A 14,801-nucleotide genomic window follows, 5' to 3' on the forward strand; every position below is an offset into this window, starting at 1 on the left:
CGAGGGCAGGTGTGTTTGTTACTCTTCCAAGCTTGCCACTGGCTATGGCACCCTGGAGATAATCTTGCCATTCCCAAGGAAAAATGCTAACACTCGCATATTGTAGGTAATTCTTGACATAAGGAGCACCAGTGACAAAATGATGGCACCTCACTGATCCCGCTTCATCATGGCACACTGGAGGTAATGTACGGCATTTAGGACACCTGTGACAAAATGCTGACAGTGGCATGCTAGAATAATTCTTGGCCTAAGGAAACCCATGTCAAAATGCTGGCACTAGCATGTCGGAGGTAAGTCTTTGCACAAGAGACACCTATGGAATCATGTTGTCGTTTCACTGACTCCACGTCATCCAGGCACACTAGAGGTAATTCTTGGCTTATGGGCACCAATGGCAAAATGCTGGGCACCGGTCATGCTGAAGGTATTTCTTGGTATTATGGAGGACAATTATGGTTTATGAGGCTGGGCAGACAAACATGTAAAAATATTTGACTTAACAGACTAGACTTTTTAAAAACATATTGTTCACTCCTTGTTCTTGGAATAAGCGGACAGAAATGGCAGGTGGTGGCACTAGTTAAAAGTACTGACCCTGGCCCAATGGATGTAACTTTTGGCATATGGAAGGCATTCACTATACATTTTGAAAAGAATGACATCAACTCATGAGGGGCATCACGTTTGATTGGCTTGATACACCAATGGCTTTTTAGCAACTCTGAGTGGAAACTGTGCTGTCATACGCACTTCTTTTAGACTCAGTTTTTCAAAACTGTATTGGTGGGAACCCCACAGAGAACACCCGGGGGCAAGTAGTTGGGCTGGAATTCGGAGCATGTATTATCTACGAACACTTGCAAGATTACCAGACGCTACTGCAAATCTCCCAAGACAAAAAACAGACTAACCAGATCCCAAGCCTTTTTCTCAAGTGCAGACAACTCGAACTATGTACGACTAGCAATCAGAAAAGCTTTCATAAAAAATATCAAATTCACACAGCTCAAATGATGTATGAGCATTCTATGCAACACCGACCCTAAGATGGCAAACAAATATCCTCTGCTCCCAAAGATAAGTGGTCTATCAGAAATCCCTCGTAATGAAACCAGGCCAAAACAAAAACAAAAAACACAACCGTTTTAAAGTGTTTCAGATTGTCCTTACCCATAGTCAATAATGCAAGATGTAGAACAACTTATACACAATTCCTTGTTAAATACAGTGACATGGTGCCCTAAAATGAATGTGGTCCATGTTTTAGAAACACAGACATTACTAAAGATGCCTCTCACTGACTATATTAGTACGTATTCTAAAGCAAGCACCTCTTACTAGTAGTATCCTTTTTTTTAAAAGGAGGCTTATGATGTGATTATCAGCAAGGAAATAAAATCGCAATATTGGAATACGCGCGATACCACCTGCTCTCCAAAATCTGAATGGGGTCAGTGTAGTGGTATGAAGGTAGAATAAAAGCTGGACTACACAACTCACCTTGGCTACCATAACTGCAGAGCCGTTTGCTTACCTTCACAAACATGAACTTCTGCATGGGCTCGTACCACTGAAGAAGAATGATGCTGGACTCCAAGGCCCCGCAAAGGTAGTGACAACCTGTCTTTTGATTTTGTGCTGTTGAAGGAACAAGGGAAAGTTTGAAATTTTAATTGCAGCAATGAGAGTAGTCCAGAAACGTCTGCTGAACTCGCCATTGTCAATCCATTCCCCCTGCAGGCATCCCAGTGCATCTACCGGAGCCTAACCAAATCATCAATTGGTCCATCTATTTGTCACGTGCCCTGTTTGCCACAGAAGTGACCTCATGAAACTAGACTTCAAGGTGAACGAACCAAAACAGCAAATTGACAAAGAACCCCTTTGGGTACTATGGATGTGCCCCTCCCAAATCTAAGACACTTCTATTCAGATGCCAAGGAGATGGAGGTCACATGCAGCCACCCATCATTAGGAGAAAGGTCGGCACCAGGCCTTTATTAAAATTGTAAGTGAGAAATGTAAAATAATAATCCTCTGGAGAGAAAGTTTATAAATGGGTTGCGCAAAAATTTAGAAAACATTTAGGGCCAGATGTACAAAGACTTTTAACAGTCGAAAATGGACTTGCAAAATAGGGTGTGACTCACTATTTGGAAGGGGCGTGCCAAGGTAGATAGGAATGTTTTGCAACCGGGAATGCAGTCGCAAAACATTTGCAGATTACCACCAGCTTGGTAACCCATTTGTAAACTGGAAGGGGTCCCCAAGGGACCTATTCACCTTTGTGAATGTTGAAGAAAACATTTTTAAGACCAGGCAGTGGTCCCACGGACCACTGCCTACTCATAAAAAATGAAAAGAAAACTTTTCAGTTGCAAAAAAAAGATTGCTTTATTTAAAAAGCCATCACAGGCATGGTGGTCTGCTGACCCCAGCAGGCCACCATCCCTGTGAATGTGTCCATTCCCAAATGGGTCACAAGTTGAGACCTACCTCATGAATATTAATGAGGCAGGTCTCTGGGACCCATTTGAGAATCTCAAACAGTGTTGAATACACTGTTGTACATAGCTGTTTGCTATTTCCTAATAGCGAGTCGCAAAAATTCGCTTTTAGGGAATCACAGACGTCAAGCTATGTACATCTGGCCCTTCGTGAGCATTTATTTACCCATTTTAAAAAAATGTAATCCCTTGGGTGCCGCGGATGAGCTGGTCTTGTCCTCGGCCAAGGCACCCAAGTGCTAGCACTCCCCCCATGGGCCATCCACCCCTCTCCCCTGGGCAGGGGTGGAAGGGGAATCGCTTCCCCTTCCACCCCTGACATCCCCGTGACGTCTGATGACGTCAGCGCGCAAGCTCATCAAAGGTCGCCCCCATCGTGCTGGAAACTGAGCTTTCATTTATCTTCCGATAGGGGGGGATCGGAGAGGCTTTTCCTTTCCTTTCATGTCTCTGATCATTTCTGCAGCATGATCGTAAAGCGAACGTGCTGCAGAAATGCCCACTAGACATCAGGGAGTTTTTTTTTTTGTTTATCAATAAGGGGAGTGACCCCTTGGGCAAGGGTCGCTCCACAGGGGAGTAATTATGTTTTGGGCCATTTCTGCCCCCATGTGGGCAGATAGGCCTATTTTTATTAGGCCAATCTGCCGCCGAGGGGGGCAGAAACCACTAGACACCAGGGATTTTTTTTTCTATAATTTTGTAAGAGAAGCGACCCCTTAGGCAACGTTCGCTCCCCTGGGGGGCAAATTTATTTTAGGCCATTTCTGCACCCCTTGGGGCAGATCTGCCTATTTTAATTAGGCCGATTTGCCCCCAAGGGGGTCAGAAACCACTAGGCACCATGGATTTTTTATTTTTTTTATTTTTTACAGATGGGGAGCAACCCCTTAGGCAAGGGTCGCTCCCTTGAAGGGGAAATTTATTTTAGGCCATTTCTTCCCCCCTTGGGGGCAGATCAGCCTATTTCTATTAGGCTTATCCCAACAGCAAGCAAGAGGACATTTGATTATTTTGGGTTTTCATTTTAAATTTGGGCCATGAGAGCTTGGCTAACCCTCAAATTCGCCCCACTTGGATTGGTGAGGACTGCACTTTTTGGACTTTGGGATGAAACCATGTAGAAAAATCGATGAGAACTAGACACATCTGAAAACTAAACATCTGAGTGAGTCCAGGATGGTGTGCTTCGCATGCACCCCGCACCATTTTCTTACCCACAATGCCCTGCAAATCTCCAACTGTGCTTAAAAGCACTCATTTGCCTCTCATTTTTGAGATGGAACCTTCCAGAATATGCAGAAATCCACAAACTTCCTACCACCCAGCATTGTCGCATCTATACCGATGAAAATGCTGCCCCACTTGTCAGCCTAAAAACATTTTTTTTCAAACTGCCCTTTTGTACTCAAGTGATGTATCATTTTTATCGGGAGACTGAAGGGATCGTTGGGTGGTAGGAAATTTGTGCTGGTGCGGTGATTTTTGTGTTTAGCTAAATTTGAGGTTTGCTGAGAATTCTGGATAAGAAAACACTGGGGGATCCACGCAAGTCACACCTCCGTTGACTCCTTTGAGTGTCTAGTTTTCAGCAATGTCTGGGTAGGTTTCCCTAGATGGCTGCTGAGCCCAGGACCAAAAACATAGGTGCCACTCCCTGCAAAAACAAGTAGTTTTGTAATTGATAATTTTGATGTGTCCACGTAGTGTTTTAGGGCATTTCCTGTTGCGAGCAGTAGGCCAACCCACACAAGTGAGGTACTGTTTTTATCAGGCGATGTGAGGGAATACTGGGTAGAAAGAAGTTTGTGGCTCCCCTCGGATTCCAGAACTTTGCGGCACCAAAATGTGAGGAAAAAGCATTCTGGTGCCAAATTGTGAGGTTTGCACAGGAATCTGGGTAACAGAACCTTGAGAGAGCACCACAAGTAACCCCATCCTGGGTTCCCCTAGGTGTCTGGTTTTCAGAAATGTCCAGGTTTGCTAGGTTTTCCTAGGTGCCAGATGAGCTAGAGGCCAAAATCCACAGCTAGGCACTTTGCAAAAAACAGTTCAGTTTTCATAAGAAATTTTTTATATGTCCATTTTGTGTTTTGGGGCATTCCCTGTTGCAGGCACTAGGCCTACCCACACATGTGAGATACCATTTTTATCGGAAGACTTAAGGGAATGCTGGGTTGAAGGAACTTTGTGGCTCCCCTCAGATTCCAGAACTTTCCATCACCGAAATGTGAGGAAAAAGTTTTTTATTGCCAAATGTCTGGGTTTGCAAAGGATTTTGGGTAACAGAACTCAGTGACAGCCCCACAAGTCCCCCTATTCTGAATTTCCCTAGGTGTCTAGTTTTAAAAAGTGTATAGGTTGGCTAGGTACCCTAGGTGCCGGCTGAGCTAGAGGCCAAAAACCACATTTAGGCACTTTGCAAAAAACTGGTCAGTTTTCTTTGGGAAAAGGTGATGTGTCCACGTTGTGTTTTAGAGCATTTTCTGTTGCAGGCACTAGGCCTACCCACACAAGTGAGGTACCATTTTTATCAGGAGACTTGGGGGAACACAAAATAGAAGAACAAGTGTTATTGCCCCTTGTCCTTCTCTACATTTTTTACTTCCAAATGTAAGACAGTTAAAAAAAGAAGTCTATTTGAGAAATGCCCTGTAATCCACATGCTAGTAGGGGGACCCCCGAATTCAGAGATGTGCAAATAACCCCTGCTTCTCAACACCTTATCTTGTGCCCATTTTGGAAATACAAAGGTTTCCTTGATACCTATTTTTCACTCTTTATATTTCACCAAATGAAGTGCTGTATACCCAGCAAACAATGAAAACCCATTGCAAGGTGAAGCTCATTTATTGGCTCTGGGTACCTAGGGTTCTTCATGAACCTACAAGCCCTATATATCCCCACAACCAGAAGAGTCCAGCAAACATAATGGGATATTGCTTTAAAAAATCTGCCATAGCTGGAAAATGTATCGATGAAAACATCAACAGAAATGGCTCTTTTTTTCACCTCAATTTCAATATTTTGTTATTTTAGCTATTACTTTCTGTAGGAAAACCTTGAAGGATCTACACAAATGACCCCTTGCTGAATTCAGAATTTTGTCTACGTTTCAGAAATGTTTAGCTGTCCAGGATCCAGCATTGGTTTCACACCCATTTCTGTCACTAACTGGAAGGAAGCTGAGAGCACACAAAATAGTAAAAATGGGGTATGTCCCAGTAAAATGCCAAAATTGTGTTGAAAAATGTGGTTTTCTGATTCAAGTCTGCCTATTCCTGAAAGCTGGGAAGATGGGGTGTTTAGCACTGCAAACCCTTTGCTCAAGCCATTTTCAGGGAAAAAACACATGCTTTCTTATGCAGCCCTTTTCCCCCATTTTCTTAAAAAAAACATTTTAGATGTATTTTGGCTAATTTCTTGGTCTCTTTCAGGGGAACCCACCAACTCTTAGTACCTTTATAATTCCATGGATGTTGGAAAAAAAGGATGCAAATTTGGCATGGGTAACTTATGTGGACAAAACGTTATGAGTGCCTAAGCTTGAACTATACCAAATAGCCAAAAAAAGGTTCGGCACCGGAGGGGAAAATGCCGGGCAGTGAAGGGGTTAAAATGCATATTTTTCTTCCTCATTCAGACTGTAAAACTTAACTGCTAATCCTTGTTGTAACTATGGTGCTTTACACTAACTCCTAAATGTAACTTCTAAGTGAGACCTCCCTTAACATTACACCTGCACCAACCTTTACACTTAGTCCTCACAATTGTTCTAGACTTCAAACTAAGGGTTTTCCCACATACTATCCCCAATTGAACATCTGCCCCTAACTATTTACATAGCACAAATTATAAAACTGACACATACCTTTACCTTCATACCATCCTATTTCTTCATTAATCTAAACCTAAGTCAAACCCTAAAACTACCCCTGATCTTTACACCTCCACAAATCATAACCCAAGACTATGGTCTCACCTGTTCCCAAACTCTTAGCCTAAACCAAGGTTTCTAGTCCTAATTCTAGCCTGCAGACTAACCCAAACCTAACCTTAGCTTCAAGACATTCCCTTATCCTATACCTAGCGCATTCCTTTCATTTACTTAGCCAGATGCTTTCTGTTTTTCAGACTTTTTTCAAAGTATTTCCTTTTTGTTTTTCTTGATTTTCAATCCTCAATTTTTTGTTTTTCACTTTTTTCTCACTTTTGACCTAAAAGGGGAGTGACTATGTTGGATTTATATCTTGGGTTATAGTGGTCCTCTTGAGTTTGGAGAGGCCAAATTGGAAAGAGGAGACTCATCCAAAAGGAGACTCTCCTCTTTCCCACAGTGCTGATTACAAAAGGATTCCATCCTGATACGCGACTATTGTAAGACTCAAAGCAAGAATCCTCCCCACTAAGTACCTGGAAAATCAAAAAGGGGGAGTGACCTACAAAAGGGCCTGACTCTTCACAGACCACGACTACCTTTCAGCCAACGTGTGTTGCTAATCTACAACTTGCTTCACAAGGGTACTAGAATGGATCCAACAGATCTTTTGGATGAAAGAAAAGAATCTGAATGAGGAAGAACATCTTGAGGCACAGGGAGTAAACTGCTCCCTTAGCCATGGACCATCAGTGACATTTCGGCTGTCCCAAGTCTTGGCCTCGAAAAATAGTCTGTGGACTTCTGACATGTTAGGTGGCCCTTTAAAGTTAACAAAATGTTATTTTGTCCCTCTAGGTCGGCCCTGGGATGACATTCTCAAAACAGATGGTTCATATCAATCTCAGCTTTTTTCCAGTGAGCCAAGTCCATGGTCCCTCTCGCAAGACCATGGTCCTGGTCCACCTGTGAAAAAGATCTGAACTTCCTGTGATGTTTTCAGACATCCGTGGACTATTTTACATTCTAGAGACCATAATGAGATACTAATTTGCTGTGAACTGCGGTAATCTTGACCAAGAGGAAAAATTGCAATTTCCTCGACAACAAGAGGAAAATAAACCTATTTCTAAGGAAATTGCACACTCAGGAGATTCAGATCTGTGAGGGCCATCAAGGGCCACTGCACTGGATAAAAAGGCATTCATGTAGTGGTTTGGTGAGGTGGAAGAAGGGCATGTAGGAAGCAAGGACTCAGAAGTTTGGGATTTCTTCACCCATCCATGTCAGACATCATGAGAGGTACATGATGGGGGCATACGTCATAGTTGACTTACTGAAACACAACTGGCGAATTTTTGTGGTTTTTAGGTTTTGCTACCATAACAGCACTCTCAGTATTTTTTGAGTGAATTCCAGAGGTCTTTTAAACATACATTATGGTATCATAAGCAACCTCAGCCTAACTTCACTTAAATTAATATGTTTTTTAATGTGAGTATATATATATATATATATATATATTTTTTATTTTTTATTTATTCTACTGCTGTAAAAAGAAATGTGGCCCAATAGCACATATTATTTGGAGCAACAGTACTAATAACTAATAACCATGCCTTCACACATTTATTACTGCAGTGCAAAGGTCACATATGGGTTTATTATCACGGAAACCTAACTTGCGATTCAGATGCATTCCTAGTACTGTGAAGCTTGCACTGTATTCATGAAGCTTACCTTTGTGAATCTTATGTATGTTTTGTGAATCCATAAACATTTTTTTTAAAAAGCTTCCTAAACGTGAAGGTCTGTGGGTCAATCCTTGGGCATCAGCCACACACCATTTCCTGCACCCACTGATTATTGATAAGGCTCCCTGTTTGAAGTTTTACTGACTTTTACAGATATATACCAACAGAAAACAATGTTTTTCTGTCTGCATTTATTTTAAAAAGTCGATAAATATAGAATATCTGACTTCTTTTAAATGACTCTCCTGCTGTGTTTCATGAATTCCAAGTCAACAGCTGAGCATTTAGACAGAATGGAGAGTAAAGAACCGGACGACAGTTCATTAAATAACTGCATATGTCAACATACATTTGTAGTTATGAGGCTAATATTTACCTTTGGGTTTCATCTTATGTTACGTTTTAGGGCTTACTTTTTAAAAAATATGATAGGCATCAAAGTATACATGCACATTATATCAGTTAAATAATTGTGTAAATATACAATTATATGATTTAATTTATTCACAAATCACAAAATAAATATGGATAAATACTACTAAGATGGTCGAAAAATAAATACGGATAAATACAGACTTAAATGTTTAAAAAATCCCATAAAATAAGGAGCCCTGATCATTGACCATTTTTGAATGCCTATTTCCTCTTCTGACTCCATGCGTGCCTTGATACTGCGGTAGGGAAGTGTAGCGGACGAAATCTAATACAGCTGAGCTTTTCATTGTTTAGAGCACTTGCTCGAAAGTACCGAAAACACTGCAGGGGCCAGTCCTCATAGCGCATTGATCTTAAAAGAAATTCTGGGTTTACCAAACCTCTGAGGACTGGTCCTGTCCTTACAGTGTGGTTTAAACATGTACACACTTACACACACACACACAATTTGCTGAATACCCAAAGGAGCAGAGGGTGGCTTGTTGAATATGTTATATGCATCTCGTTATAGTGTTTATTTGTTGCTCTTACTGCCCCTTGATGCTGTCAGTTGATGGTATTCAGGCGAGACTACGAACTCCATGCGATGTACCCACCTGCTACCCCCTTTCACAACAGGTTTAAATATAAAGATATGACACAACTGTGTTGATATGTATTCTAGCTACACAACAGTTTGACATCTCATGGAGATTTTATGAAAAGAATTGGATTAACCAGGCCCCAGTAAATCATGGGGGGGGGGGAGTTAATGAGGCAGGGAAGAGAAGTAAAGGAAGGAAAGGACAAGAGGAGCAAAGAAAAGAGGAATGAATGTAAGAAAGGTAAATTATGAGTTGGGGAATGGAAAAAATAGGGAGAAGTGAGATTGCTGGGCTGACTGAAAAGAGGTGTTCTACAAACATGAAGTAGAAGAGGTGATGTGAACAAATAAAGGAGTAGTAAAGAAAAGGCAAACAAAATAGGTTTCATATTGGTGCAAAGGATAAAAAGAAGATAAGAAGCAGAATGGTGGAATTTAGAGAGGAGAACTTGTGGTAAAAACAAGTCAGAGGACAACAAGACACAAGTTTAGTGGAGAAACCATGATTTAAACTGTAGCCAGAGTTTTCCTTACCTACGCTGCACCTCCTGCAGCCTTTAGTGTCAGGGATCTTACTGGATATTGGATTTTTCCTGTAGAAACATAAACATTTACAATCAGGCGAATCTACTGAATTTATGACAGCGCTTCACCAACATTTCTCCCTACCTCTCCATAAGGGCCTGAAAGCATCAAAAAGAGATAAAGGGTGTATGCTGAAGAATATCAGTGATAGTCAATATCCTGTCTGGACTACTCTGTCCGTTTCTGGAGACTACCAGTCTGACAAAGACAAAGGATCCCGAGGGCAACTATTGGAATAATTCTTTGTAAGCCGCACAAGGGAAAATGTATGCTTCCTCTAAAGAAGAGGTGTTCCTCTTTGATTCATGCAGATGGAAAAACATGCTGAATCACTCGGATCACCAATGAGTTTGTAAGCACATCCCACTTACATTCTGAATTTGAATGGAACTTGTTTGCAAGGTCAGTGCTTGTCCTAATAATCCAGCATGAACTCTTGTTTTGTAAATTTATCCCATGAGCCTATTTTGAAAATCCAGCTAGGTTCCTGATCTCATAGACCAACACTGAACATCTCTGTTCTACCCATTCCCAGGAGAAGAAGGACAAGTAATGGAAGCATTGAAGTATTTTGTTAATTTTAACTAAATATAAGAGTCTTCAGGGGGAAATGAGACACGAGGCGAGGAGGTCATGTGATCCTGAAATGTGCAAGTATTTTTCAGACATTGAAGGAAATATGATTTCATAACAAGTTTAGTGGTGGACCTGGGAGCTTTGGTTAGACCTGAAACACCCAAAAGGCTTTCACTTATGACTTGTCCTCATGTGTTAATGCTGTCATTATCGACATCTCTGCCCGAGTGTTTTATCGATATGGAGTTCCTAACCTGTCTAAACACCCGGTGGAAGCATCAGATTTGTTGAGGTGATTGGGAAACATTCCTCTTGTGGCACTCATCACTGTACATACCACTCTTAGGCCTGAACACCTCATGCTTGTTTACTAGCACAGGTTGGCCATCCTTGTGTCAAGCTAGGTGACACTGAAATATGTCATGCCTCATGGGCCTTGATGAACCTAGATGATTTGGAGGGAGGGACAGTGGCAACAAGGGGTCAAAATAACCTTTGGGGTAGGCGGATCCATCCTAGCCAGTGGGTGTGGTCTTACCAATTCCTCCAGTAATTCATTCCCCATGTTTGAGGGACTCTCATGGACCAACTTTTGATCTTTAGATATCACCCCTCCACCACTTCCTGGAATAGCCAGTATCCGCAGCCCATGTCATCAATACCACAGGAGTGGTGAGAGGACAAGACCTGATTGTTTTTCAGCCCATTCATAATAATCCTCTTTGAAGAAAGGTGACGACAGAGGGTTATTACATTTAATTCAAGACTGCACAATTATGATAGTCTTCGGATCTCTGAACATGAAAAATTAGGCTGTGGCCAAATTGAAAAATACTCATTTACAAAATCTTCTCTCATTATCGTATTTTTAGGGGAGCATTGAATGCCAAACTGTTTGTTGAACTCGGTTTCTTGAGCAGATTATTCCCAAAAAAGCTCTTCAAGGATCATTGAAGCTGAATAAGGTGCATTGGACCACTGCCTGCTCTGAAAAAATAATTTTGTGATCATTCACAAAGGGGGAGGGGTCCCATGGGGACCCCTTCCCGTTTGCGAATGAGTTACCATCCACTTCAAGTGGATGGTAACTGCGAGTTGATTTGCGACCGCTTTTGCGGTCGCAAATCAACTTCCATCGCGGTGCGAGTCGCAAATAGGAAGGGAACACCCCTTCCTATATGCGAGTCGGAAACACATTTTGCGAGTCGGTTCCGACTCGCAAAATGTGTTTCTGCATCGCGTGCGGGCATTAGCGCCTCGCAAACGGCGTTTGCCTTGCTACATCTGGCCCTAAATGTATAGCGCCGGCTATCACCATTCCTATCACCATTCCTGGACGCCGGCTGGGTGCCATGTTTATGGAATGGTGCTAGCTGGCGGTAATGCCCGGTTAGGTGGGGGAGGTGTAGGGGGAACTGGAGGTTGTGCGATGATTTATGGTGCTACATTTTTAGAGGCACAAAAATGCCTCTGAGCAGAGTAACGCCATTTCCTGGCGCACAACCCCCATGGACATGGATTCTGTCTTAGTAAAGACAGGAGTCATGCCCTGGCCTCCAAGAGTTGCCCGCCAAACTACCTTAGAAACCACAATCCAGAACCTTACAAAACAATACACTGCCCAACCGTCCCCTGGGCTGCGCCGCTCCTTAGAACAGGCCCGAATGGCACACAATGAACTCTATACTTCTCAGGCGGAATACGCGCTGCAAAAATTACGCAGACGCCACTATGAACAAGGCGAGAAGACAGGATGTCTCTTAGCCACTCAGCTCCGACAAAGAGAGGCTGCCTCTGCCATCTCGGCCATAACATCCTCCTTAGGAGAGGTACTGACCCGCCCGCAAGACATTGTGAACAAATTTGCCATGTACTACCGTCATCTTTATACCCCTGAAATAACGACTGATCATACACAGACGGAGGCATTTCTTAATGCGGCCAACCTACCTTGTCTGTCGGAGGCCGGCAGAGCCTTCCTAGAAGGCGATATAAGCAGGGAAGAAATAACGCAAGTTATAGCAAATCTCCCCCACCATAAATCTCCGGGAGAGGACAGATTCCCTGCGTAATTTTATAGATAGGCCGGGGAAGAGGCAATCACTGCAGTGCATGAAGCACTCACGGAAGCATGTCAGGAAGGCTCTTTGGGCGCTCTGTCCAACAGGGCCACGATTGTTGTCCTACCTAAGCCAGGAAGGGATCCTCTCCTCTGCAGCAGCTATCGTCCTATTTCTCTCCTGAACGGAGACATCAAACTCCTAGCCAGTGTCTTAGCAGCACGCCTACGTAAGGTGATACCGTCTTTGATTCATAATACCCAGGTGGGGTTCGTACCCGGTCGCACCTCTAGAAACCATATGTGCACTCTCTGCCATACTTTACTGGAATCCCTACAATTATCAGAAAAAGCTCTAGCCCTATCTCTAGATGTGGAGAAAGCATTCAACTGCATCGAACGGTCCTACCTGTTTACCACCATGAAGCACTTTGGCCTCGGAGAACAATTTATCTCCAATGTACGCCATTGTATGATCATCCCACGGCACAGGTTAACTGCGGGGGCTTCTTATCAGATCCATTCCCCATCTGGAGAGGCACTCGCCAGGGCTGCCCCCTGTCACCGCTCCTATTCCTGTTGGCCATGAATCCCTGGCAGCTACCATACGGAACTCCCAACAGATACAAGGTATCCTTTTAACCGGGGGCTTATCCAAAATCTATCTCTACGCAGATGACATTTTGCTAACTTTGTCTGACCTAGAAATCTCCCTGCCAGCACTACTCTCTACCATAGAGGGCTTTGCATCCTTATCCGGATACTGGGTAAACTGGGACAAAAGCGAAGCGCTACCATTATCTTGCGTAACAACGAGAGGCGCAATACATGGTCTCCCATTTAAATGGACCCCGACCCGCCTTAAATACTTAGGGGCATTTATTAATCGAGGCCTGGAACATATGATCAGGGTCAACCTAGACCCTCTTGTATCCAGAATGAAGCAGGACTTTGCCAAATGGTCATTACTAGGCCTGTCCATGTGGGGCAGGATACAGGGGGTCAGAATGGTTACCCTCCCGCGCTTCACATATGTATTAGGCATTCTCCCTCTACTGGTACCCCTCTCCTTGCTCCGCTCGATTGACGCATCCATAAGGACCTTCGTCTGGGGCTCCTTACGCCCAAGGTTGAAACCTACAACAACATTGGCACGACGATCCTATGGAGGTTTAGGCCTGCCCTCAGTAGAACAATACTCATTAGCCTTACAATTGTCACAGCTAGCGTACAGACTTCCAGATACACCAGACCCCCCGCAATGGGTAGCCATAGAGAAACTTCTGAGAGGACAGCATACAGAGATGGGAGGGACATGCACTGATCACCCCTCCTTACCTAACCCCATCCTCACGGCCACAAACGCAGCATGGCGCAGAGCCCACCGATTACTTGGTATACACCCTTTGATACACGCCCAGGCCCCTATTGCAGGGAATAAAAGCATAAAAATAGGGGGAAACCTTCTCAGATGGCCCCAATGGTTTGAGGCAGGTATCCATGACATATCTCAAGTCATAGATGGAAATAGCTTCCAAACTTTTGCTTCCCTTCAGGAAGAATTCGGCATCCACAGTAACCAAGAGTGGCGATGCATACAGCTCAAACATTGTATGCGTAGAGTCCTAGGAACTCCCCCGTGGATGCTCAAAACTTCACCCATTGTCACTTATCTCCAGAAATGGGGCTGACACAGAGGCGTCATGGCGGGCCTATATGTAGAGCTAACAAATCATCTCTACTCGCTGCCTCTTCTTCAACGACTGCGCATAAAATGGCAGGACAGACTCGAGGTCGCCTATACGGAAGAAGAATGGTTGGATATAATAGAAGCCCTTGACAGGGGAGTACGTGAAGCACGCCTGAAATTTGGTCTATTTAAAGTTCTCCAAGAATTGTACTGGACCCCTATTAAACTTCTCAGGACAGGCTTGATGCCACACGCAAATGTTGGCGATGCAGTGAATCCCATTGTGATCTACTCCACATCCTATGTAATTGCCGACGATACAGCCCTTATGGGAAGCACTACGCCACGCTTTGATAGAGTTTATACAGATACCAAGCCCGACTCCGCCATCACTCATCCTTTTACACGATATGCACCCGTACCCTTCCCTATCACGAGCCCATAAACGGTTACTTCACACGGCAATTGCCACAGCTAAAATATGCATATTCCGGCACTGGAGATCCAGTATTGCTCCTACACCAACAGAATGGATGACAGCCATGTTCCAAACTGCCACCCACAAGCAAGTAATTTATAACCTGCAGGATCAAGCGGCGCTATTCGCGGAAGTCTGGAGCCCCTTCCTGACAAGGCCATGAGGCAGCTGGTGGACGGTCAACGAGCGTCAATTGTCCTCTCAGAACTCTTCATTCTCCTTCCCCCCCACCCTCCCCACCCCTCTGCTCTCCC

At 43.6% G+C, this 14,801-nt stretch overlaps 1 protein-coding gene across 1 annotated transcript in view; it reads right to left on the reverse strand.

Annotated features, from left to right (window-relative positions):
• MAP4K1 (mitogen-activated protein kinase kinase kinase kinase 1) overlaps window positions 1-14,801 on the reverse strand; it is a 539,453-nt gene that overhangs the window by 104,263 nt on the left and 420,389 nt on the right. The window contains exons 25-26 of the mRNA XM_069206994.1: window positions 9,694-9,752; window positions 1,538-1,641 (exon numbers count right to left, since the gene is read on the reverse strand). Coding sequence (XP_069063095.1) covers window positions 1,538-1,641; window positions 9,694-9,752 — 163 coding nt within the window. The remainder of the gene's footprint in view (window positions 1-1,537; window positions 1,642-9,693; window positions 9,753-14,801) is intronic.

Source organism: Pleurodeles waltl, chromosome 9 (genome assembly GCF_031143425.1).
Source record: "Pleurodeles waltl isolate 20211129_DDA chromosome 9, aPleWal1.hap1.20221129, whole genome shotgun sequence".
Lineage (NCBI taxonomy): Eukaryota > Metazoa > Chordata > Amphibia > Caudata > Salamandridae > Pleurodeles > Pleurodeles waltl.